Raw genomic sequence first — 27,087 nt, forward strand, 5'->3', positions numbered from 1 at the left:
ATTAGAAGGGAGTCTTAGACCATAAACTCAGCTTCCAAACTGAGAACGCAACCCGCTGCATAGCAGAACACCATAAGAGCTTCATTGTGCATGATGCCACCTAAACTTTTCTAAAAGACACATCTGCTACATTCCACCAAGACTACTTGGAAAGCAATTAACCATTTCAGTACAGAAGTGCTTCCCTTGGAAATGAGCTTATGAGGCTATAATATGCACTGCAAGTACTTTTTTAGATTTTTTTTTGTTAGGTTCCATTTTCTTTGGCATTCATTGAAAAGGTTTGGCTCTTAACGACTACCTCATTTATTTGTTGCACTGAATCTTAGAACTGGAACCCCATTATTGTTTTACTTCAGGGCTGTCTGAATAATTATCTTATGGCATTCGTATGCTTAACCTAATGGTGCAAAGAAGGCATAATATGTCAGTGGGAGGACAGATCATTGAAGAAAGGTTATGAGGCATGTGGTTTGACCTTTGGCAGCTACTAGCAGAAAAGTCACAAATATTGGCTCCTGTGAAACTTTGTGCCTGCCTCCCAAAACATTGGTTGTTTTCACGCCTCCTTCAGCCACTATCTTCAATGCAATAAAGTGTTTTCTTACCTATTTGCCAATCCCAGGGAACTTTCAACAGCTCTTTGTGTTCCATGATTGCGCTATAAGAGAAAAGAAGGCAAAATTTGATGGAAGAGAACAGAAGTTAAATTACTTCCACTCATTCAATTCAAATAGTGGACAAAACAACATAAATAACCTTGTAACAAAAAATCTCTGTAGGAACTAAATGCAATCAGACTTTACTAATCCATTCTGGCATTATCCCTGTGCCCATGTATTTGAAAGATCTTCTGGGCAATAATCAGATGTGATAGCACACAATTTCCACCAGTTTATTTCTAGCTCTCTATATACCTGCCCAAAGTTCCCATCCCCTCTACACGTTCAATCTTCTTGTACACTTCTGATTTAATATGCTGAAAGTTTTTGAACTTTAATGATTAATGATACATCTGTCTGAGTTATTCACTGTTCAAAGTGGCTCTGCAGTGTCAGATAGATATCACAGCCTGACTTTGGAGAGAATACTGTGATTTGCTACTGACTGAGAGAGACCAGATAGTCACAGCAATGAAAGTAAAAAAACAAAGCAAAGGATGGTCCAGGCCACAAAAGCCCACTTTTGACATCTTGCAAATATTGCATTGTACATTAACATCAAAATCCCAGATTCAGTAAATTCTAAGGTGCTAACAAGTCAGCTCTTCCTAATCCAAACAAATAGATCCTGGGAGGTGAGGTATCCCATGAGCTAGGGGTTCATTCAGCTAACTACTTTCTTTGATCTGTGATTTCTACATAACTCCTTGTGTGCAGAATTCTGCATGCTACTCTGAACACTATTTTATAAACAGGTATAAAACATGGAATTACACAGATTGAAAAACAAAGTACCTAGCACAAAATGTGGCATGTGGAAGACCAAGTCTAATAGTAAAACTGCAGGAACTCAGTGCCTTCCAGATTAATCCGGTCTAGAGAGTTGCATCCTGGAAATATAAGTTGATTGCTGCTGATGTGTGGCAAATTTAATACTGTGGACTGAATAATAAGATTATTTCATCTGAAAAATAACTAAATTGTGTCTTTGCATGCAAAGGCATATGTCTCTTTTATCAGCAATTTCTGAAGAATACGATGAAAACAAACTGCAACATGTCTTGTTCTGGGAAGCAAAACTTGATATATCCTAAATGTAGGAATGTTGCTTTCATAGTAGTGCCTATATGATACAAAGTAAGTATAAAACTATATGCTATGGTCTCTGATTCATTGTGATCTGTGAAACAAAGAAGGGTAAGAGCAATGTTGCCAGAAGTTGCCATTTAGTGATGCCAGATTCACTGGAGAATTGGAACCACGATGATCTTTGAAAGATTCTGATGATTGGAGGAGATCCCTGATGACTGAAGAGAGGCAAATGCAACATCCAGTTTCATAAAGGGCAAAAATTTTAGCCAGGCCAGCCTTACACTAACCTTTGGGAAGATTTATGGGACAGATCTTCCCAGAAGCCATTTGCAGGCAATGAAGAAGGCATGACTGGAAACAATCAGCACAGACTTCTCAAGAGCAAACCATACCTAATGAAACCAACTCCCTTCTGTGATGAGAAGACTGTCTCAGTAAATAAAGGAGAGGGAATAGATGAGACAAAAAGGTGCAGCCTACCCTGACTTTAGCAAAGCTTCCAACACAACTTCCTGAAAGATCCTTAGAGACTGAAATTGTATAGACAGCATGGGAGGTCTGCCCACAATATAGTCTGAAGAAAAGGGCCAAGAGAAACTTTCTGAAGTTCAGGAAAAGAAAATATCAGCTTCTGCAGATGGGGGAGAATAAGTGGATGCAACAGTGCGGGCTGGGATGCGACTGGATAGAAAGGTTCTTTGTAGAAATAAACCTTGGAGTCCTGGCAGACATCAACTTGAACATGAGTCATCAATGTGTCTTTGGAACAGAGAAGGCCAACAGCATCATGTTCAGCAAGTTGAAGGACATGATTTGTGAGACAGCAGCTGGAGTACTGTATCCAATTTTGGGCTGTCCATAATAAAACAGGCACTGACAAATTGGATGGAATACAGTGGAGCTCCATCACAGTGGTCAGGTGGCTGGAGTACATGATGTAAGAGGAGATGCTGAAACAATAAGGTTTGTTCACTGTGCAGAACAGAACTTGGTTTCCATCCTGAGGAAAGGAGGATTTACTGTCTTAACTACTTAATGGGAAGTTACAAAAAAAGATAGAGTCAGACATTATTGAAGGTGCACAAGAAAAGGATGAATAATAATGGACACAAGCTACAACGTGGGAAGCTGATTAGATATAAGGAAAAAAATATTGGTCAAACACTGGAACATGTTGCTCAGCAAAACTGACATTCCAATTCTTGCAGATATTAAGAACTCAGCTGTGCAAGTTCCTGAGCAACCTGGCATAACTGTTAAATTAGCTTTGAGTTGCTTTCAATAAGAGCTTGAACCAGATGGTCTTCAGGGGTCCGTTACAAAGTAGGTTATTCTATGAACATGAGATTCCACCAGACAGCATTATCTCTATTTGCAGGGTAATTGCTACATCTCCAACTCTGGACAACTTATTTCTTCACTGTTTTGATTCCTCCCTGCTTTAATCACATTCAAGCCACTAAACCTCTTTCCACCTTACCCGGGTAGTTAGCCAGCTCTTTCCTTTACCACTTGACCTGACACCTTAGCCTTTCGTTTGCTGTTGAAGAAGTATTGTATGCATTTATTTTACATTACAGTCTGATAGGAAACACTCTTGCTAAACTGTTCTAGAAAATAACAGCTGACTTCTTCAAAGTCATCTTAGAGACATAGCCCTGTACTAGAGCTGAAGCATGAGCAACATGAGTCACCCACACATATGTAGATATTTCTAAATACACATAGAAAACAAGGCAAATATCATAACTTTTTGTTACTATATTATTTTGAGATGAGTGCATGTCAATAAAAGGGACATTCATTTGTGGGTACTGTTTTGTCTTTCCTACATTCAGAGTAGTTTTGATATTTTCCCTTCTTCAGAACTGCACTGCTCCCTATAAATGCTGTGAACATGAGACTGACACCTCCAGTGGTATTAGCCTACACGCTCTCCATCCTCAGTCATATTGTGGATGCAAAAAACCCCCCCTTTGACCAGCACGGTGTCTAGCATGCTCAGAAATGGCCCTATTTCTGAGACATTTCTTTTTCAGATTACTTCAGTTTTGTTGTATATTGCACCAGAATGGCCAGTAATGTTTCAGAGTCTGCAACTGTAATGTGGGGAGCTGGCTTCTCTTTGAAATGATTGGTATACCTAGTTAGATTAAACCTCTCTGAACTATGCGATACCTGCTCTTCATTACAGGCAAACGTAAGAAAAGGCTGAATTTCCACATGGAACCAAGTAGCAGAAACATTATTGGCCTCTCCCAATATTCAAGCCCTTGCCACATTATTAAAAAAGTACATATGTCAGCTAAGCATGCTCAGGGCTCCACAAAAGCACTAGCAGCAAAAAGTTGCAGGAGCCAGCAGAGAAAAACCTGCTGGTGAGAACTTTTTGGCCAAAGTTTGATTAGAAAAAACATGGGCTTTTCAGCAGATAAATGGTTTCTTAGTGTTTCTTACCAGTTGCATCCTCTTGTATATAAAGATGCCTTCTTACAGCACCAGTTTCTTCTCCCCAGAAAAATAACTCACAGACCCTGAATTGTGACTAACTGCTAGGGTCAAGAGGGGGTAATGGCACTATAATTATATTCAGGAATATGAGAAATGTACATGACAGTTTACATACACAGAGAAAGATAAGGGCATTGGTTTGATGCCCTCAGAATCAGTTAGTACCTACATACCATGAAGGCTGTAGATAAAAACAAAATGCTTTAGACAAAAATACTGGGCATATTTATGTGCTCTTGAATTCTCTACTTTTTAGAAAGAAACTACTTGTAAGACAGTTACTATAAACAATTTTAAGTCACACATTCAGATCCTGAGTAAATATACCAAGCTTTCTGCCCAAAGAAATAGAACTAATTAAGTGGGAATTGATGGGTCATTGTTGCAATCAGTCTCTGCTCTTAGAACCTGAGTAGCTCAGTTGTGCAGGGAAACAACTTGATTTTGACCGGTAATAAAAAGTTATTCTGTGTGACAAGCACCAGTGATAGATCCACATAAAGTCTTGCAATCTTGCATGGTGACTTTTACACTTTAATCAGCCATGGTATTACAATATTGGAAGCTGCCTTCCAACTCAGGCTTGCAGGAGAGGTGCTTATTAGGTACATACGGATATAGACATGACTCAGTAGTTCCTGAAATCCATGTGACAATCTCCTGAGTACTAAATATTTTGAAGTGAAAACACCAGTTTCTTAAAGGCTTTTATATTATTTCTGCCTCATCATAATGCAGATATATGGACCGTGCCAATCAGTGAAATTACTTCTGACTGGACGTGTTTTCTGCCTGTTTAAAATATAAGTAACTTTTTAAAAGTATGAAATAGAACCAGAGAAAGTTGCAGATTTTGTTGTTCACCTATAATGTGAAGTATCCTGATGTGCCAACATGTGAAATATCCTCTTGCCTTCTAGCAACAAGATAGTGAGATACTACTTCTACTCCTCCCCCCCCATGTGACTATTCAAGGACACTGATCACAGAATCACAGAATAGTTTGAGTTGGAAGGGACCTCAAAAATCATCCAGGTCCACCCCCCCTGCCGTGGGCAGGGACACCCTACACTAAACCAGGTTGCCCAAAGCCCCCTCCAACCTGGCCTTGAACACTACCAGGTAGTGGGCAGCCACAGCTTCTCTGGGCAGCCCGTGACAGAGCCTCACCACCCCCATAGTAAGAAATTTCTTCCTAATGTCTAATCTAAGTCTACCCTGTTTTAGTTTAAAACCATTAAACCTCATCCTATCACTACACTCCCTGATAGAGCATCTCTCCATCTTTCCCTGTCATTATTTAAATCCACCAATCTGAAACACGAACATAAATGCAAATTCCAGGATTAGAGGATGTCTGCTTTCCATAGGAAATGGCTAGCTTTGAAGAGGGTGTTAGGGTGCCTCAACAGAGGCCACAGCTGCACTTATTTCGATGACCTTGGGGCTAAAACCTGCTCACTTACAGTTGAATTCCACTGAAGAAGGAGCCAAAGAGTCCAATCATGCCCAGGAATTCCACTCGACTCAGATTTCGGACGATATACTCCTCACAAACATTAGAGATGCCGTATAGTGTAGCTCCTCCCAGTACTAAGAGATCCCCTATCAATTTATTTTCACCTAGGAATAAACAAGGGAAAAATTAGAATGTCTCAGAACAACCATTTTCCATCTAGAAACATTGCAAGCTTTTCATCATAGATTTAAATCCTCAGTCACTAAGAAGCCTGTATCTGGGTTAATAAGCTGAATATTAATGTTCTGTCATTTTAACAGTTTTCATTTAGTACCTCAGCGAAATCTAGCAGAGGTAAAGAGAGAGTATTACCCTTGCAATGGATAAGGGAATCTGAAAAATTTGTAAAAAAAATAGAGAAATCAAGTGGCAGTCTTCAGCAATTAATGCTTATTAATTTATTATTACTACTTGTTTTTTTTTTTACAGAGAGAATGTGACTCAACTATATAGAGCAGTTTGCATCTCATCTTGAAATCTCAAACGTCTAAAACATGTCCAGTATTTAGATGTGAAACCAACCGAAAAATTTTGTGTACCTGTGAAATGAGTGAAGAAATCATTACGACCCCAGTATTGACCTCATTCTCACATGAAGCTGTTTGACAAGAGAGGAGGAAGGATGGGGTGTAGACAAGGTGATGAAAAGGACAGGTTTTTAAAAGAGGTTCAATTAACATAGCAGTACCCAATGCACTTAATGAACACCAAGACGTATACTTCCAGGTGTATATAATTATTAAAACATTGCATTATCAAAGACTGTTTGAAATTTTTTAAGTCTTGTAGGCTTTTATTATTTGGGGGTGGGGAAGGTTGCCAGGAGATTTGATCAAGATCAAGTTCCAGCTTGAAAACTGAGGCCCAGGCTTTGCAAACTGATTTGTGCGAATCCCTCTGCACATATGGCTTGTTAAATGATTTCTACAAGAGCTGCAGCTTCACAGAGCTGTCAGACATCGCTGCGGAGCCATGTTCCAAAAGGTTCAATACACTGGTGTTTCCTTTTGAAAGGCTCAGTAGAAATGCTGAAGTACTTGAGTGCATTTGTTGTTTTTCAGAAACTACGTTTTCTTTTGAAATACCTCTTGATTTAAATTTTTGAGTTCCTCTCTTTTTAAGTTATGCTATTATTGATTTGTAAAATACACACTGTGGCAAATTAAAACAGATTCCAAACATTGATTGGTTCAAAACGATCTTTTGAATATTTTTCTTTATGGAGTTTCTTTAAGCCTTCAGTTTTCATTCCAAACTACAGTTCTGAAACTTCCAGTGAAGCTAAGAACAGTCAGAAATCATATCAAGGGTTAATCCAGTATCCTGTCTGCAATGTTGGCTATACACACCAGGAAATATAAGTTGTTTAGGGACAAATAGGGATAAGGTAAATGTTTGAATTACTCCTGGTAATACTCTCTTAGTCTCCAAATTTTTTCAGCTCAGAGGAGATGTGGCTTCTCTGTATTTAGCAAACATTACTAGATTACTGTTTCATGCACTCATTCAGTCTCTCACTGGATTTCTGCTTTGCACATACCTTGACTGATAGCATGTTTATATTTGATCTTTTATCTTTTTAAGATTCAGTACTTATTTTCCCTTTGGCCTTCTTTTGCAATCAGCCACGAAGATGCCCTTAATGTCAACTAAACATCAGCACTTTACAAAACCTCTTCATACCCCTGATGCATTTGATGTTCCACAGCGGCTCCAACCACCCCTCACTGAGCTCACTCATTTGGTATTTGTTACAGCTGCTCACTGACACTTTGGGGAAGTACTGCTGGAAAAGCTTTTGACCTTAGAGCTTCACTGTGCTGAACTGCAGAGACAAAAATGTCACCCTTTTTCCAGCTGGGAAACAAGGATGGCTCAGAGGCTGAGCATTCTCCTAGAGATGGGACAGCCCCAAGCACCACACTGTGATGACCGTCCCCAAAGCATAATCATGCTCAGAGACTGTCAGCCTCAACCTTCAGGGCTTCCAACAGAAGAGGAAGCCAAGATCAGGTCAGAGCATAGGTCTGCCTAGCCCAGGACCCTCCTCTGGTACTGGGCAGCACTGGTTGCCTGGGGAAAGGATGAAGAAATAGCAAAGCACTGATTTTTATCAGCCAGTTCTCAGCTGATTAGGGATTTTCTGGGATGGAAGTTGCATTAGACCATCCAACTTAACAGATCCTGAGGGACTCTTCATTAATTTGTGTAAAGTCCATACAGTTTTGGCCTCTAAAATGCCCCATTGGCAGTAATTTTAAGTGTGCACTATTAAAAAGTACTTGTGTTTTTAGCTTTTAAGGCTGATACCTCAAATGATATTGGGCACTGCATCTCTCTGTGAGAAATATTTAAGAATCACTCTATACTGACCTTGTCCATTCACACCACTGAAGACTTCATGTATCTTTACCCTCTTCTGTTCTTTCTTGCCTCTTCTGGGAGATGAAAAGCCCCAGTCTGGCTACACACTTTTCATCCTGAAGCCATTTTATGCCCTTGAACAGCTTTCTCATCTTTCTCCATTGCTTCTATAAGCTTATTTTCTGGTCATTTCTTTTTGGCATGCAGTGACCAGAGTAATACGTGCTATTCAAGAGGCTAGTGCATCAAAACTATTTTTACTGGCATTAGAATATTTTATACTGCATTTTTGGTTTCTTTCCTAAAAAAATCTAGCATCTAGGCTGTCAAATGCCTTTTCTTTGCTTCCTCAAGAGACTGACTTTGGAACTCCCCCCTCGCCTAAAGATCAACTTATCCTAATAGACACGCTTTCATGGATGTATATCCACATGCACCTACTGATTTACTGATCAACTGACTAGCAGCATTCTAAAGACTTTTAGGTCAATACAGTTGCACTTTACCAATTTCAATGGCATAGGTCATTCTTCTGAAGAAACACAAGACATAGCCTGGAGAAACACACTTTGCATTAATCATTGTTAGAATATTTAATGTTCTCTGGAAGCAGAAATCATACAGTCCAGCAAGGAGTTAATGTTTTGGGGGCTAATTATAGCATTATAGTGTAATATAAATCATTTCAATGTCATTTATGTTCAGACACAATTGCTTTTCACGCTCTCACTAGGGCACCTTGTCACATTTTTACCTCGACCCCCAGCATTAAGTGGTGTTTCTCTTTGCTTTTGGATGTATTTGCTGATGATTAGAGTATCTAAAAATCAGTCTCAGCGCGTCCCGTCTTAGACTAAGCATACTCTTGTATACTTATTAACAGGAATGAAGTTGTTTTCAGGTTTTCAGGGTCTGTGGGAAGCTAAAGCTGTGAAACGCTTTGAAAACTCTGGATGAAACACTGAGACGTCTGTATCTTAGACACCTGTGTATTAGAGCAGCACAAGTGCCAAGGTACCTCAGGGGTATCAGTTCAGTAAAATGTTATTTTAAGGTACTCTTGGCACATAAGGTGATATAGCACAAAGTGCTTGGTAGCAATTGTTTTCCCCATTGAGAAATGTGGAAAATATCAGTCAGGATACAATAAAAAAAAAAAAACAAAGGAAAAAGAGGTAAACTTCCATACATTTATTGAGAGTTGAGACCATGTCTGTAAATTATACCTAATTCCTGCGGATAATTTGGAAAATAACTATTAGTCTCTCAGTGATGCATTTAAACTTGATTTTCCCTTACTGTAAGAGTTGGCAGGCTACATTGTGGTACACAGTAAGTCCCTAGTAGAGCCTTACAGCACTTCCAATAAAGCCAATAGCACAGTCATTGGGGCAAAACAGGTGCCAACAGGCCTTGGCCCCTGAAATATAGGAAAATCAGAAGAGTTTACTGAGGACTAATACAGCTCCATTCCTTTGGGTATATTCCCTTCTTGTGTTTGCCTAGTCCTGAGAAATAAAGCATCACATCAATGGTGTGGAACTCCTTAATGAAGAATTTCAAGACTGGTTCTTCTTTTTCTTTTTTCCTTCCAATACTTTCTTATATTTGTATATTTTTTAATGTACAGTTTTAATGCATAGCTTTACCCCTTCAGATATATGAAACCCTCTGATCTATGTTACTCTATTAAAGACAATATAATTAAGAAGATCATTTTGCTGTTTTAAATTTAAAAAGCTGCAGTCTTTCTGCATAGCAATAAGTATGGACAGTTTTTCATGGGTAGGTCTGAATTAAAACAATAATAATACATGTTAACAGATTTTTCTGGATAAATTTACCTAACAGCTCTACCTGTGTTTTAGTAATGAATATGTCAAATAATATCTAACTATTGCATTTGGATGGCACAGTGTCAGTGTTATTCAATTTGTTCCTTGTCCACTGAGGTCCATCACCCCACATGCTCCTGCTGAGCCACAGCTCACCCACTCTAGCATGTTATTCCTGAAACTGCTGGGACACAGGATGTTTCCTCCAGAACCCAGGGTTAAAATCCCAGTTCCTTTGAAATCAGTCATTCCTAATGCATCTTTGGCTGGCTGATTTCATAGTATAGAGTGCTTTCTCTCCTTTTTAGCTGGGTCAGAGCCATTTCTGGAGGAGACCAATGAACTAAAAGTTTCCTTTTAGGATAAAGGACACGCATAAAGGGGGGCAGGGATATATGGAGAGTACTGTCCCAAACTCCCTTGTATTATTTAGCAGCATCCTGGCAAATGCAATTCTTAACAGCACTTGCATTTATACTCAGAAAGCTGAGTCAAGAATTTTAAATCCCAGTGTATTATGCTCAGCTCACAATTCAGTGCTTTTAATTAAGAATGAAAACTGTGTCTAATTGACAATCTTTGAAAAGAATTTCCATCCTTCCCACATCATTTGGGTTGGCACTAGAGAAATCAATGTGACAGAGGAAGTTGATCGACTCAATCAAACTCTGTCTAGTCCACATTAATAGCTGCACACACGTTATTCATATGATGCTGCACATAAGAAAGAACATTTTACACACAGGAAGATCCTTTTCAACACTGATGCAGGCAAATCCCAAACCTTTACTCTGAGACTGTAGATATAACCCAATTGGTACAGTAAGTATGTAGGTTCAGTGTCTTTTAGCATCCATCCACTGACCCCTCCTCTGTACAAAAAAAGGAGTGAAGTTGAGGAGCACACAGAGGATGTGAGAGCTGCTCATGATTCAAAGATGTGGCTGATCTAGAATGGAAGCAACCAAGGTTTTCAGTCAGACAAGCCAAAACAGAAGGAAACTACAGATATTCAGCTTGTCCCCCCAGCCAGCACAGAAGGTGATCTGTGTTACAGGCACAGATACAGGGTACACCAAATCTGCAGCAGTTCTGACTTCTAAGTGCTGATCCATTTTTGTTCTCTGTCCCTTCTGACAAAGAAGCAACTTCGAATGGTGCATTGCATTGGATCCAGCAAAGAGTAGGGTTTCTAGCCAATTTCCTTTTAGTTTGGTCCCAAACTGACATGTTCTGGTCAATGGCTTCTCTCAGCAGAAATTGGTCGCACAGCACATCCATCCTTACTCACCTGCTCCTTGCTGTCTCCCAACAAGCACATCTGCTCCTGCCATGCATCCCATACCCAGAATGCAGACCACGATCCCAATGAAATGTACTGCCTTGTATCGTACCAGTAAGAAGAACCAGGAGAGCAGTATCACCACTGGGATGACAAAACAGTCTAGGAGCTGCCAAGAAAGAGAGGGAAAATTAACAAATCAACCTGATAAAGCTTTGCCCTAAAATATTAGGGTATATTCCAGCAGAGGGGAGCAGGGTTATTTAGTTAATAGTAGCACTTTCCACCATACACAAAGTGTATTCAGATGCTTATGTCATCCAATAGGCAGAAGATAAGACTCTATTCTGCTTGTGACTATTACATGAATGCAGGAGAGGTGTTACTCTATGGTAACACCCAACAGCACTGCCTTGCTCTTGGATTCAGATGCATATTTCCAACCCACGGGAAGGAAACCAGAACCACACCACTCCATCTGGTCCTCACCTCTGGTGATTAACAGACAAAGATTGGGGGCACTATTCCTGCAGTCCAGACATATGCTTTAATTCACTCATTTTGGGTCCAATTAGCAGGAATGTTCATAATGCACAAGTTAACCATATTTTTTAAATCTGGCCATGTAAATCAAGGGGTTTCTGCATGCAGAATGCTTATGAAAAATCTGTCCCCTGTGAGGACTGTTAACTCCTTGAAAACACACCCCCATATGCCCCATATGAAGGAAAACCCCCACCAAACAACCACCTTGCCCCCAGTGCAAGAAACTCAAATCTTCTTGCCAATAGACCTTGGGTAAGATCTTTCTAAAAGAAGTGTTACAAAACACAATCTTTAATTGGTCTTTTCAGAGACACCCAGCAGAAAGTGTTATATAAAAAAAGAAACACACCAAATGTTTGTGAGAGAACCCTGAGATTTTAAAATTAAAATGTATTTTAAAAATTACCAGTGTGCCACCAGGGAACAAAATTTCTGTGTAAGAAACAGGTGAAGAAACTTGACTTTAGGAACCTTAATCCCACTTCCTAAGGCTACAGATAATTAAAAGTTGAGATTCCACAGACTAAAAATGAGATTTAATAAACTGTGCTGGGCACACTGCTGTCCATACAGCAGGAATTAGAGCTGTATGGTTCTATCTTCTTTCTAATGAAAATGTCAGGAACAACCGAAGGAGAAGACTGTGTCCACTGTTCTGGAAAACTATTCCAGATGTTTCAAACTTGATTTTAGATGATGCAATTTGGTTTTTCATCCCCTTGGGCCAATTACTTGCTAATTGCTCTCTCAGTGTGATTTACCACTGAGCACACTAAGTATAATCAAATAATATTACATCCTTTTTTAATTTCTTTGTTTGTGAGTTATCTGAAGAGAAAAGGTTTTGGATGATTTCAAGAATGCCAGTGCTTACAAAGCTATTCTTTACATGTGAGATACCCATGTAGTACACACTACATTTAGGGAATCATCAAATATATAAAAGCCAGTTTCTGCACAAAGGATACTTTCCCTATAACTTTATTTGAAAACCAAGAGTATGCAGTGGAAACCCACCCATTCCAAAAATTCTTCTGACAGTGAGGGGAAAAAGCCTTCAGAAGATACCCAATTCAGCAGGGGGATCACGCTATTCTGGGGATGCTCAAGCAGTCCCAAAGAACTGCAGAACAGAGGAGGGAAATTACAAATGGGAAAAGGCCATGCTAAAAGCAGGTTCTGCATTTAAAATGAGAGCTAATCATCTAAAAGTTCTTTTCTGTGCAGAGGTGAGTAAGCAAACCTCAACCATCACTGGAACAACTATTTGATTTTGCAAAATCAGGAGCTCCGGTCACTCATGCAGACAGTGTTTAAGAATACATTTAGGAATATATTTGACCTGCCAGCTGCTAACTACTCTCTCTCCAGAGACACAGAGTATCTTTTAACCCCCAACATCTTGAATACAGCCCTTGCCCACCTTTACACACAGGACATGACACTGCATGGTCCTTGTTGGACAGGAGCTCTGATCAGGGCTACTTTACTTACTCTGGGCTAAGCACAAACAATCTTGTGAATATGAGATATATTAGGGTGCTAGTGTTTTCTCAATAGCCTGTTTTAAAAATTGCTTGTACCTGCAGCATGTGTATGTACTTCAACATGCAAATTCTCACTAACAGTCTTTTAGAGGAAGATTTTAAAAAAATTCCTCATTCCATAAATATTTAAACATACCTATGCTTTCAAGTATGTGAAAATGTGTCTTTAAAGCACTAACACGGAGGGATGCACAAACAGATCCTGCCACAAACAAACACCACAGACAGAAGGTGGAAAACACCCCTTTGGGGCTGGTAGTCCAAGATCTAACCCACAAATCAGTATTGAGAATACTGCAGCATCGATAGATATATACATGGAATGTTCACTGACATTACATAGCTCTTGAATTGTGCTTAGTTTATACCTGTAATTGAGCAATGGGTTAGACAGAAATAAATTGGGTTGCTACAACATAAGCAGTAAGATAACCTAGTGTATATTGCTTAACTATTTTTCAGGTATTGTTTTGAATTTCAATTCTCCAGGACCAAATACACTCTGCCTTTCTTTTTTTCCTCAGATAAAGCTGTCTAGTAGAAGAAAAAAATGCATATATATCCTACAGGCAAAAGATGTAAGGTTGTGGATTAACTGATTTGTAATCGGGCTTTCATGTTTATTTTTTTCCTTTTCTTTCTCTAATTTTTTATTAGTTATTTCAGCTATTAAGAAAAAACATTATACCTAATTGCCATTTCTCTGCCTATAAAGATTTTACAATAACAAACATAAATTATGCTTAGCTTCAATTTCATTTATGATACATAAGTCACTTTTAACCTGTATTTCCCTAACAATCACCTTTAATATTTTCCTTCTTTTAATTGCTTATTCAAAAGGTACTGCCTATATCCTGCCATGTTAAATTAATGAGTGACCTGATTTTAATGAATTTTAATGTTTTAACCACAGAAGTTATCAGATCTTGCTAAACTAAAAGAAAATGCATTTCCTATTTTGCCATGGGAAGGTAATAAAAGTGATGTGAGTGCATGATACAGACCATGCTCTTTGATGCTGCCATGTTTGTCTGTGGTTTTCATCAGTCTCAGCTCTGAATTAGGCTGCTTTAGAAGGCAGGAGGCAAAAATATGTAATCCATTGATATACCGTCCTATAGCAACTCCTTTCTATTACAAAAATGCTGTGTTGTTATAGAGAGATTGAAGATTATTATTTGATTCTAAAACATATCACACTGCACTTAAGTCTGCTGATGATACACAATGTTGAACTGCAATTTTGTTTCTTTGTTTGTTAAATTACACTGACTTTATTACAGTCGTGAATCACAGACAAATCCTTGCTAAGAGTAAGTCTCTGATCTCACACGCTCAGGATGTGCCTGCACATATGTAGCAAGAACGTACTGTCAGTCATTGGAAAGGAGAGCTGACAAGCTTCAGAGGAAAGGTCTATAATACAGAGGGCTAACTGCTGATTTGCAGTGATATCAAAAAGAAAAAAGCTGGTCAGCACACTCCCTATGGGAACAGCTGAGCTGAGTCTTCCTTTTTAAACATTCATTGAGTTTTTCCCCCCCTAGTTATAAGCCCTTCTCTTTTTTTCACATTAGGGGTTTCTCATTAGCGCTGCCCTCAAGCAAATCGTGCAGAGAATCAGCTGCCCCCTCTACTCAGCCTGTACTCCAGAGCAGAGGGATCAGTAAAATCAGCATCGTATCTGTCCAACACTGTATGGTCTAGTACACATGATGGCTACTTAGCATGTGACCTCCTAAGTTTAATACAACAGCAAGTGCTGCATTCAGTAGGAAACACACCTTCTGACATTTACTTAGGTTTTTCAAAGGAAAAATGGATTTCCTGCTCATTTGAGGACTCTTTCTATTCCAGCTTTTACACTACCTTCACAATAGCACACACACTTGGTTCAACGATATGTTACAACACGCACAAAACCAGCCAAGATGTGAAACCTCAGAGAGCTGGCTGCTGGCTGCCAGGGTAACTGCTTGGCAATTACACTACTCTGTGACCAAAACCTTCTGTAGGGAAGGTGTGGATGCTGGCAGCATTTTTGACAGGGTTATTTCAAGTAATTCTGATAAAAAGAAGGATTGCTTTTACCTTTCCTGTTTCGATTTGCAGGGAGATTGGTGAAAGAATCAGTGATGTCACTTGTTTAAAAAGAAATTGTAAAAATGTTTAATTTCCATGACAAAAGAAACAAAAGTGACAAGACTCCATCCCAGACCAGCCCCTTTTATGGGGTAGTGATGTTGGGTGGTGTGGAAAACAGCCTGGGATAACTCAGCTCACCTGTGCTGGCTGCTTGGGGAGGGTAACTCTGGTATGGCCAGAACCAGGACAAAGGAATTCAGCAACTTCTGGAAGTGATGTTAAATGAAAGGTGGTGGTCACATCCAGCCCATAGTGCCTCTGCTCTCAACTCTTTACACATAGACACACTTCACTACTAACATGAGTGATCACAGCTTGACTCTAAAAAAAACCCACAACGCTTAGGATGCACCTCTTCACCCACTCCTTTCATCCAGCTGTACTCATGCAAGATCTGCTCAAAGGCCAGGAAGAGCTACCAACAAACTGACCTCTGAAACAGCTTTCTCTTTAATCACCATCCTCCTGTGATTTTCATAGCACTGTCAGAACAAGATCGTTGTAAGACAGCAGGCAGCTCTGTCGGGAGCCCCGTGTTTCTGCAGAAAGAGGATTTTCTGATTTGCTTCTCTCTAAGATGACTGGATATGGGCTTTGAAGACCATTTGCTCAATGCTGCTCATTAGAAACTTCTCTACATCACCAGTTGCTGTAAGCTGTGCAGGGGATTAGATCCTAGCCTAGGATAAATCACGGATATCGCACGCAGAAAAACCTGTGGGTTTGCATTTCGCCTTCAAGAATGTGCAAAATGGGCACAGAGCTCCAAAATCTCTGCTCCTGTAATGGGCACAGCTTCCCTGACTTTACTGAGACTTTGCATATTTGTGTTAGTAAAAAGTTTTACTCCAGAATCACGTAAGGAGACTGAGGATACTGTAGGGGCTGGTGTGCTTACCATAGGTATGTAACACAGGTAGGAGACAAACAGCAACTCTAAGTGTGATAATAAATCAGATGCAAGATCAGCCCACAGACCCTCAGTATAAATGGATGGTATGCAGCACCTCTGCACAACACTGCTGTGCAGGCCTTATCGACATTGCAGTACTCCCTCACTGTCCTGAAGCAAAACAGGGCAGCATGGTCAAGCTTCCATGCGTGGGACAGAGGGAGGAAGCAGAGGAGTGCAATTTATGTCTGCTTCAGAGATACTTCATGTCAGCGTGCACTGCACAAGGTGGATCAACAACTTCAATATTGCTCCTCACCTCCCAGATTTGCTTCTAAAATTATCTCAAACTTGCCTGAATACACGTTTTGTCCATAGGGACCATGAACAAAGCAAAGTCTATTGCCATCCAGCACTGCTATAATAAGCACTTAGTGCTGACTCTTTTCCTTTTCGGGTGGCAGTTGTTGAGGTATGAAAACTGCCAGAGGTAATTGGAAGTATGATGTACTGCTGAGCCTCACAGTGATCTAAGAGTAGCTGGGAACATCAGTGTTGTAGTTTTATTGTCTGTCTCCTGGAGTCTATAAATCCCAGTTTTTACTACCTTTGTTTTCATCATGCCAATCAAAGGCTTGATTGCCCAAGGAATAAATTACCAGATAAATCACTATTTGGAAACATAGCTCTCTCTTTGACAGAGCCTTATTTCTTCTGATATTGTATGCATATTCTACAGTACCACTATGGAAGGCATTGTAGAAGTAGTCCAGATTTCCATGCGATGTCATAACACAGAAAGAGGATAACAAAGGCTAACTAACTACTAGAGAGTGCAACATTGCACAGTGGTGTAATACATAGGTGGATAGAGCAGGGTATTTGCAGAAAGGATAGCTAATTAACCTGGCAATGACAGGGAAGAAGGGAGAGGACAGTCCACCTCACAACTAAGCTTGGCATGATGAGAGAGCACTTATCTGGCAGCAAAGGTTACAAATGTTAGTATTATAACAGGCTTGGTGGAAGACATTATGGACTTGGTAGGACGTACATGTGCAGTACACTGTAAATGCAGTACAGGGAAGTTGAAGTCAAAAGGTAGTTTAAAAAAATTAATATCCAGTTCTAAACAACTGCAAGAACTTCAGAATCTTTTCATTCCCTCTGGGGGAACTAATTTTATCTGCTGTGTAAAAGATGTCTCTAACAATAATTAGAACACCCTTATTCAAGAGTTATTAAACCTTCTACAGGCCTACACCAGGGTTGTTCTGAAAAACGTCAGGATAACTATGGAAAGCATTACCACAGACAGCCCTGAAAGTTAAATGTATAGGTTTTATTTAAAAAGCCCATGGGGCTGGGTGCGTTTAATGCACTTCCTGCACCTGGTACAGCTGACATGCAAGAAGGCTGAAAAATCCAGTGCAGGTTAAACTAATGTATCAAAGAAAACTAAAAATCATTTGGCAATTTTTTGGCCTTCTGGGAATCAGGACATGTGTCTGAGAGCATCAAGCGTGACTGATCTCTGCCACTTCTTTAAATGCGTGGGTTTGGATATCAAATTAATCCACTGACAAACTACCGTGCCTTTTCCCTGATGTATAATCAATTTTTAAATATACCCTCTAGAGAACAGCCTTCCCCTACCAGCCCAAGCATTTTCATGGCTGCAGTAAACTTGAGTTTGAATCCCCTGGCTAAGATGGAGTTAACTCGAGCCCTTTCTGCGGGCTACTGTTTTAACAGCTATGACTTTATGTAAAAGGTGGCTCTACCCTTGCAATTTAGAAAGCACTCCAGGCTTTCTGTAAGCACTTTGAGGCATGCTAAGATCGTATCTGTACAAATTGAGTTCCTCAGGGTACTTTGATGTAGGAATACTTAGCTTTTGAATTTTGAAATGGAGGCAGGCATTTAGGCATCGGGCTCCATCAATACTGATGCATTCTGGGCATGCAAAGAACACAACTTAAAGCTACCAAACAAGGAGCAATCTGAGAGGTTCAAACACACGTTTTCATGCCCCAAGACTGTGCTCTGAGCTGCAGGTTAGTATGCATAGAATAGGGGATGTCAGATATCTGTGACATTTTAGATATGTGGACAATTGGGCATGGGTTTCTTGGATTGTTCTATTCAATCTAGTTGCCCTGGGATTGTACTGCAGGTACCTAAAGAATGCCTTGGATCTTATCCTAACCAATAGACCTACAGTTTGATGTCTGAATCATAAGCAGTACTTTGGTTTTCTATCTATCTATTTTTAATTTTTTTTTACATCACTTAGTTTATAATGGAGGTCCTTTAGCTTGGAGGCTCTTTTAAAGGAAAATTATATATTTCTAGGCTTCACAGTACTATGTTTTCATCTTATGATGAAGCCGAGTGCCACATTCTCAGACAGTAATTATAGAGTACACGAGGATTTGAAATAATCAGAAGCACATCCAAAAATAAAGGTTAGGTACCACATTAATCTCTGATTTATGCATGTGTGTCCTTATTCACTGTGGTTCTGGTGGCACATGGGTGAAAAAAATATAGGAAGATTTATTATAAAATTCTGTTTCCCTAGACCAAAACCAAAAAGGAATTCTAAGTGAAAATATAGCAAAGACATGGGTGTGAAACAGTGGGGAAAGGTAGGGCACCATTTTCAGTCTTTTCCTGGAACCATGATGGAACAAATTAGAAAAAAAAAAAAGAAAAAAAAAAAGAAGAGTTTAAACTACAAACTTGGGCAGTCCTAGGAGTTTAAACTACTTGGCAAACAAAGATGTTGAGTGCTTGGAGCTGTTTGGTGAAAGCAGAACTCCAAATCAATTTCAATAAAGGTTTATTTTTATATTTAAACTTTGGCTTTTTGCTGGGAACAGCTTAGTTGTTTTCCTAAAAGCACCACAAACCCAGTACACTTGCATGTTAGTTTTGCATGATGGAGCAGAGATACCATGTGGAAAAAAAGTAAGTGCTGTAAAGCTGATTTCCTACTGAAATGGTCCATGTACCACCACTATATAAATACGGCAAGAGTTCTCATTTACTGAAGTGACAATCTCAAAAACTCTTATATTCTCCCCATCAAAAAAGCCTTAACCTAAAGCCTGTTGAGAATAAATTCCCCCAGGACTGACTGGAGGGTCTTGATTCTCAGTCAGTGTATACATCAGCATAGCTCCCATGGCCTTCAGCTGAAGCCATGCTGATTTCTGGGAGGCAGCAATGGTTTCTTGGGTCTCAGCTCTAAAAGGATTTGAACAATTCTTGCTACAATGCCAGAGAGCATCTATGGCCTCACAGGTCATGCTCAGGCCTTTTGGAAGATGTTCTTGACAGAGAGTAGTCCTGTTTACTTCTTCAGAAATCGGATCCTAGGAAAAAATCAGTGGTTTTCATCTTATACCTTCCATTCCTTCACTCTCCATTTCATACTATTACACAGCAGTTCAGGCTGAATAATGCCCTGAGCTGCTTCTGTTTCATCTTTAAATGAAATAGGGTGTCATTTGACTACATTTCATAAAACATGTCATTTGATTCAACATCTTAATTCATTACCTTAAACTTATCCCATCCTCATCATATCTTTGGGCTTTGCCTGCACTTAGAAGCACATTCAAATTAGAGCCATAAAGTGGATTTAAAATGCAAGAGGTGTTCCCAGTCACTCCACGTGTACCTGAGCATGGGACAACCATGGGAAAAGGAGACTTATTCCCCAGTCCAGGAAAAAACCTTGCCATTTGAGCTTATACCTCTTCCATCTTTCAAGCTACATGGGACCTGAACTCTGTTGTAATCTTTATGTGGAAGAGGTCACAAAAGGACACAATGTGGTCTGCGTCCTATACCAGGTCTGTTCCACCTTTCTTCTCCCAGTCTAAAAGGAAGCCATGGCTCACTTCAGCTAAATTCCCTGCCAAGACACAGGCAATGACTTTGAACTCTCCTGCCTGCTTCCTCACGCTGTCATTTTCGATGTCTTGCACTACAGGCTGTGCTCACTGAAGAAGAGCAGGAGGGTTTGCTTCTCCTGGAAGTGGTGTTTCATGGCCAGATGAACCTTTGACACGTGCTTGTTGGTGGCTGTGGGAGATGGGGTTTAATGAGCTGGATCATCTTGCTCAGTCTGCTATTCCTACTTGGTATGAGCGAAGATGCAAAAGAAGCAATTCAGCTTGTGGGGCTTTTAGTAGCTATAAAATTAGACAGTATGAGGTTGACAAGGATTTATGGTTTACTCTACAGAGCAATCTGCTTTGGAAAAATGTTGCAGGCAACATTACATTGTCCAGGCATGTTTCAAAGAATTCTTAAACCAAAATTCTGATGGCAGAGGCGTTTGTAAGTACTTAGTATAAACTTCACAGCTAGATTCCTTGAATTCATAGTTTTCTTCTACTTTTGCTTCTTTTTCAGCCAAACAAGCTCAGTATTTTCTAGTATCACTTTTCAACTACAGAAGAGATATGTTCCTAATTAGCTTTGGTTCTTCAGAACAGTAACTGGTGCTCCTTTATTTTACTGACTCTAATGCAAACTTCAGACAAATAAGGTGTAAAATACACCAAACACTATCCAGCCTTGCCCAGTTATTTAGAGATAATGTTAAAAGGGAGTAGGTTTGTTTTAGAACAAGTACCAATGAAGTATGCAATGATTTCCCATGACAGGCAATTTCCAGTCTCTTAAAAATGCTACTATCATTCGCTTCTCCACTTAACTGGGAAGGAGCCTGATTCCTTTATGTTTTTATTTAAAACACACAGGTTGGATCTTTGGAGAAATCACTACCCGAGCTTTTGTTCACTGCACAGATCATTTTTTAAGGCAGAGTACACTTTTTGATAGCTGTAATTAAGCTGTTATGTAACATAACACGTCTAACTGCTTGCATTAAAGCAAGGCTTTCTCATCACAACTGAGTTCATTTCACTTAATGACAACTTTTGCACTCAGATCTAATTACAGAATCCTAAAAGACATGCCTGTATTTTTTTGTTCCCAACTGCAACATAAAAGTGAGAGAAACATTTCAGCCTATCTGAAAATATTTCCTCGAAGGGCCAAATGAAATAATTACATTAAAAATGTGATTATAAATGGCACAGCACAGGAAAATAAAATGAAAACCAGCATGTTTTTGTACAGTTTGGAAAATATTGAGTAATAAATAGTCCAATATGAGAAAAAAGTGTCTTGTGAGATGGGATTAAAAAAATCCACAGGAGACACAGGCAGGGACTATCAGTGCACTGAAGCCAATAGGTACTATACCACATCAAGTTACCTTACCTCAAAAGGGAAAAACCTTTGAGACCTTACCTGTACACTAGTAAGAGTGGTGTATTGATAAGCTTTGACTACCAGGTAATTGGCTTCTATATCTATTATCCCCAGGATCATGTACTTCCACCATCTCCTTTTCAAAATTGCCAGCAAGTTTTCTTCTCCTGTAGTAATAAACAACAACAAGAATTATGTAGAAGAGTTGGCTTTACATGCACAAAATAACCTGTCTGTCAAGAGAAATTATCTAGAAGATCTCTGGCATTTATAATATGCATCTGAAAAGCACCGTATATAACTAGGTACCTCAAGGAGGTGAAAACTAACACACCCTATTTGTCTTGCAGATATTGAAACAGCCAGCTTGATGAAGCAATATGTGAGGGTCAGACTGGCATTTCACTTAAGATGTAAACAATGCTGGGAAAAACAAGGGCAGGCTGTAAATGGGTTCTTAGCTTGAATTTTATACACAGGCATACATAGATGTACAAATAAACCACTCGTGAACAGCACAGTTTATTACATAGATTTATACTTCCCATACATACTGGTAAATGTTGTATCGTGCATGAGACAAAAGGGTTTTGCCAGAAGTGGGAAATTACCACTACTTGCAAATATGATGGAATATTAAAGCAGGAGAGAACCAGGATCACCTTTGGGCAGATTGCAGAGCCTGTTCCAAAGATGGCTGGTATGATCCCAGAGCTTCAAAGTATCAGATTTGTTTAGAGAAAGGCTGCACTGAGATAGATTTTGTGTGACAGGTTGCTCTGTTCCCAGGATCGATTTCTGAAGTAGGCAGGTTGACTGCCTTCTATGGGAGCCCTGCCAATCACCCAGTACTTAATTTCCACCACGTGAAGACTGACAGTACAATACAGCCTGCAGATCAAACCCACAACTTGTAAAAGGTCACAGCATTCCTCATGCTAGGCTAGGGATTATTATTGCTCTCTGTTCAAAAGACACCAGCTCATTAGTGAGGGTGGGCAAACCCACTGCTCATTTGCATTACATGATGGGTCCCCAATGTGGAAGGGGCTGGACACAGCGACTGTCACTGAACACAGTACAACTGGAGGTGTTTAAGAGTCTGTAGCCTAAACAGGGATGTAAGTAGGTGTTCTTGTTTTGGCTGGAATAGAGTTGCTTCCCTTCATAGCAGGCAGCACAGGGCTATGGTTTGGATCTGTGCTGAAAACAGTGTTGTAACAGGGGTGTTTTAGTCACTGCTGTGTTCACACAGAGCCAAGGTCTGTGCTGCTGCTCGCCCCACCAGCGAGGAGGCTGGGGGTGCACAAAGAGTTGGGAGGGGACACAGCTGGGACAGCTGACCCCAACTGACCACAAGGATATTCCATATCATATGATGTCATGCTCAGCATATAAAGCTGGAGGATGTTTGGAGTGATGCTGTTGTCTTCCCAAGGAACCATTACATGTGCTGGAGCCCTGCTTTCCTGGGGATGCCCGAACACCTGCCTGCCCATGGGAAGTGATTAATGAATCCCTTGTTTAGCTCTGCTTGCATGTGCAGCTTTGCTTTACCTATTAAACTGTCTTTATCTCAACCCATGAGTTTTCTCACTTTCACTTTTCTGATGCTCTCCCCCATCCTGCTGCGGGACAGTGAGCAAATGGCTGCGTGGGGCTTAGGTGCCATCTGGGCTTAAACCACGACAGCAAGGTTGACCTGTATTGCCAAAGTACCATAAATGGAATTGGAATGATCTTAAAAGATTAAAAAAAAAACCAAAACCCAAACCCACAGCTATTCTGAGATTTGTTCATGTTGCTGCAGCCTTTCTAAGTGCCTGTGATCATCAAAATGAGTGCTGGGAAATACAGAAGAAAAGGAAAATTATTGTCAATTGGCACCAAAACTTGCTCAGGCTTTCCAGTTGTTACCTGACCCAGCAATATCTGTGCTGCCACACTATAGCACAGGACTATCTCAGATCTTGTAAGATGCAATCACAGAAAAACAGATAATTACTTCAGAAGTTGATTCACAATCTTAGACTTTAAATCTTAACCCCAGTGAGTGCCCTGAAGGGGTATTTACCTGCACCAAGCACCTGAGCTATTTTCTGTTTGCTCATTAACAGGTGCTCACACATACACACTTCCAATAGGATATTATTAGTCAACAACCTAATTATTTGTTACAGTGATAATGACACTGAGTGCAAAATGGCAAATGCTAAAAGCTTTCCTTCCTTCTCTCCCTTCCTTCCTTCTCTCCCTTCTTTTTTCCTCTTTCTCTCAGTAAGCAGGAGAGAAATAGCACAAATAAGGTGGTGAGCAAGCTAATTATTTAAGACCCCGACTAAGAATGAGTCAATACATTCAACCACACCACACTTTCCTCTTAGCACTGACTCACAGCAGAATTCCCTAAAAAGAAATTCCCAACCTCTGTTTGTGCTGGGGTACAGGAACAATGCACTGCAGACATAGCTTATGCCTTCATTTATCTATTTGCTATAATGATTGGAGCATGAAAATAGAGGAATACTGTAGATTTTATTGTTTAATACATTTATTATTAGGTATTTAAAAAAAAAAAAGAAAAAGCGTTTGAGATCAGAGGTCTGAACACCTACTAAAATCAGTGTAAAATACACAGAAAGATCCTTTCCAGGTAGGCAAACTTAATTTCTAATTCTTGTTCTGCCCAGGAAATACCTTTAAAAGACCAGCTGAAAAGCATCAGTGCAATGGAAAGGCTTAGTTGACACTTCAGAACATTTCTTTCTTGTTAATTGCAAAGAGAAAGCTTAAAAATCAGAGACTTCAGACTATCAGACAGTATAAACCTCTTGAAGTCACTGCAGTCTGTGTTCCAACACCAGGCTTAATCTGGTTTTGTGGCAGTAAGACTTTGGTGGTACCTACAAAGCAGAAAGAAGCAGGAGGTGCAAGAACTGGCACTGGCCTTTGGATGCTTGAGCAAGGATTATGGAAAAGTCTCAAGGAATCTCTTGGTACCTTTGTTCTGCCACTGCTTGTGTTCTCCAGCTTCAATTTCCAACTGCACATCACTGTGCTGTTTGTATGCAGCCAAATAAGTTAGCTTTAAAAAGGCATATATGGCCTTCTGGCCAACAGGTAGAGTTTCCAGAGATGGAAGTGGAAGCTGTAATTTTAACTGACACACAGTTATCTCTTTTGCTTTCTCAATAAGAGACAGAAATAAGAAAAATATTTGGCAAGTGGTATTTTATCTTGGATCTACAGCTCTGAGAGACTCCAAACTGCAAAAGATCAGGTTCAGCTAAAGCAAAGCAAAAAGCAGTGCCAAAATGAATTTATGCTGGCACCGTGCAGCTCTGATGAACATTGGTTTAGCTTCACAGCAAGTGTCTTTGTCTTGCCCAGCAGAAAGCAGAGAGATGTACAGGTGTTCAACATGACAGAAATAAAATAGAGTATTTGTTTCTGGAAAAAAAAACCCAACTTGTGCTGGGGCTGCATCTCTGTGGTACATCCTTACCCTTTGCTTCCACTCACTGGCTGCTTCTCCTGTTGCTTGTGTGTAAGAAAGGGCTGGTTTCTGAGCTGCATCCCTTTGCCCACATTATTATCATCATTTATTATTAATATATCAGCTGTGCAGATCGGCAAGCGTTAGCAAAACTGACATGCCCCATTTGAGGGTGTATCTGAGCAAAAAGCAACACATGTTTTCCATGGCTACTCTGGGGACTGGTTTTGTTTACTGCTCTCTATTTCTTTGACATTTTCATCACATTTCACAGAAGGGAATGAATCGCTGCAGAAGTGGGAGATTTCCTGTAGAGAAAGGCAGGACAAAGATGATCACCTGGGCTGTCAGTCCAGTAATGTTATGGGCAAAGCAAGGAAGAGGCAGATAGAGGCCTAGTTTTGAGACAGGACTGAACTGAAGTCACCACAGTCAAATGTCACACTTCCACAAGAGCAATTCAGAAGACAACAGTGGAAGACAGCCTGGATAAAGTGTGGGCTGCCAGCAGGCAAGGACCTCTGAAGAGCAATCACGGATAGCATCCTCAGGGAATTTGGGGACAACAAGGAGAAGTGAGATGGGAGTTAGGGAGATAGGAGGGAAGACCTGACTTAACTTGGGAAGACTAAAATGAGAAGCAGAAGGAATCCAGAGCTTCATTCAAAAGTCTACATCCTGAATAGTAATGAGTCACCTTTGCAACAAAACAAAGTGGGGGGAAAAAAAAAATCACACTTAATTAAGAACAAAACAAAACCAGACAATTTGGGGTTTTTATTTCCCTTGACAACTCAAAGCAAATTAATTATTCATGTTTTCAGCTGTAGGCCAGAAGGACTGCATGTAGATGCCTACACCTGAAACAGCTGGTAAGGCATTTTAAAGCATTTTTCATCAAACATATTCCAGATGAATTGTTTAGAATGAGGTAACCAGTGTTTTGAAAATACATGTCTCCTACTGAATGCGAAGGGAAGAGATTATGTCAGGTAGTGGTTTTGCTATTGTCTCAACAGGGCTGTGACTAAGGCCTCCAGCCAGCCATGTAAGGAAATACTAAACCAGAAAGTGTGCACGTTAACCTAAAGGCAGTATTTCCAGCCAACAGCACGTATCAGTGTTGGTGAACGTGCATTTATGTGAGTGCACAGAGTAATGCCAACTTCAGACAGTGCCATTTTTTGATGGAAATCCCCCTTTTGAAAAACAAACCCATAACTTCAGCCAGCACTCGAGCTTTTGAAAGTACAAGTGTTCATATTCAGTCTAATCCAAGTGGAGCCCACATGTAAAAGCAAAAAGTGTATTAAGAATGTTTTTAGATTCAGAAATCTAACAAATATTTAACACAAAGAAAGACAAACCTCCTCTTAGCCCTTTATAGAAGGAGAGGTTTAGGTTTTACATTTTTTACTGTTTTTGCAGTGAGACATCCACACATAACAGTTACACATACAGAGGAGCTCTCAGTGTTTGGGAAAAAACCCTACAGCTTTGCCTCTGCTGGCTCAAATTAAAAATCAACAAATAAGCTGCTTTGTAGAAGAGATGATTTTACATCATATAATGAGGATTTACCCTGAGGGGTTACAAAATTAAAAATAAATTAGAGAGAAAATTAAAAGAGGCTTTAGCTGTGCAGTGTCTACCAAAAATACATATATAAATGTGCAAAAACCTTTTCACATTCACCTACACAGCCACAAAGGTACAATAACAAAAATTAAAAAACGTACCCCAAAACCACCAAACAAAAACCCAACAGCCATTAAGACAGCAAATTCACAATTATCTGTCTATGGGCCTGGGACACGGGCAGAATAACAGCACTACTAGAGCAGAAAATAAGCGTATGGCTTCTCTTTCATCTGCTGCAGTCTCTCCTTTTTAATTCA

At 39.9% G+C, this 27,087-nt stretch overlaps 1 protein-coding gene across 1 annotated transcript in view; it reads right to left on the reverse strand.

Annotated features, from left to right (window-relative positions):
- The window catches only part of SLC35F1 (solute carrier family 35 member F1), a gene marked incomplete at both ends in the record, with an annotated part of 232,819 nt that overhangs the window by 26,265 nt on the left and 179,467 nt on the right, over window positions 1-27,087 (reverse strand). The window contains 4 exons of the mRNA XM_084262311.1: window positions 609-661; window positions 5,732-5,888; window positions 11,275-11,434; window positions 21,733-21,860. Coding sequence (XP_084118437.1) covers window positions 609-661; window positions 5,732-5,888; window positions 11,275-11,434; window positions 21,733-21,860 — 498 coding nt within the window. The remainder of the gene's footprint in view (window positions 1-608; window positions 662-5,731; window positions 5,889-11,274; window positions 11,435-21,732; window positions 21,861-27,087) is intronic.

Source organism: Gallinula chloropus, assembly GCF_964237585.1.
Source record: "Gallinula chloropus genome assembly, chromosome: 3".
Classification (NCBI taxonomy): Eukaryota; Metazoa; Chordata; class Aves; order Gruiformes; family Rallidae; genus Gallinula; species Gallinula chloropus.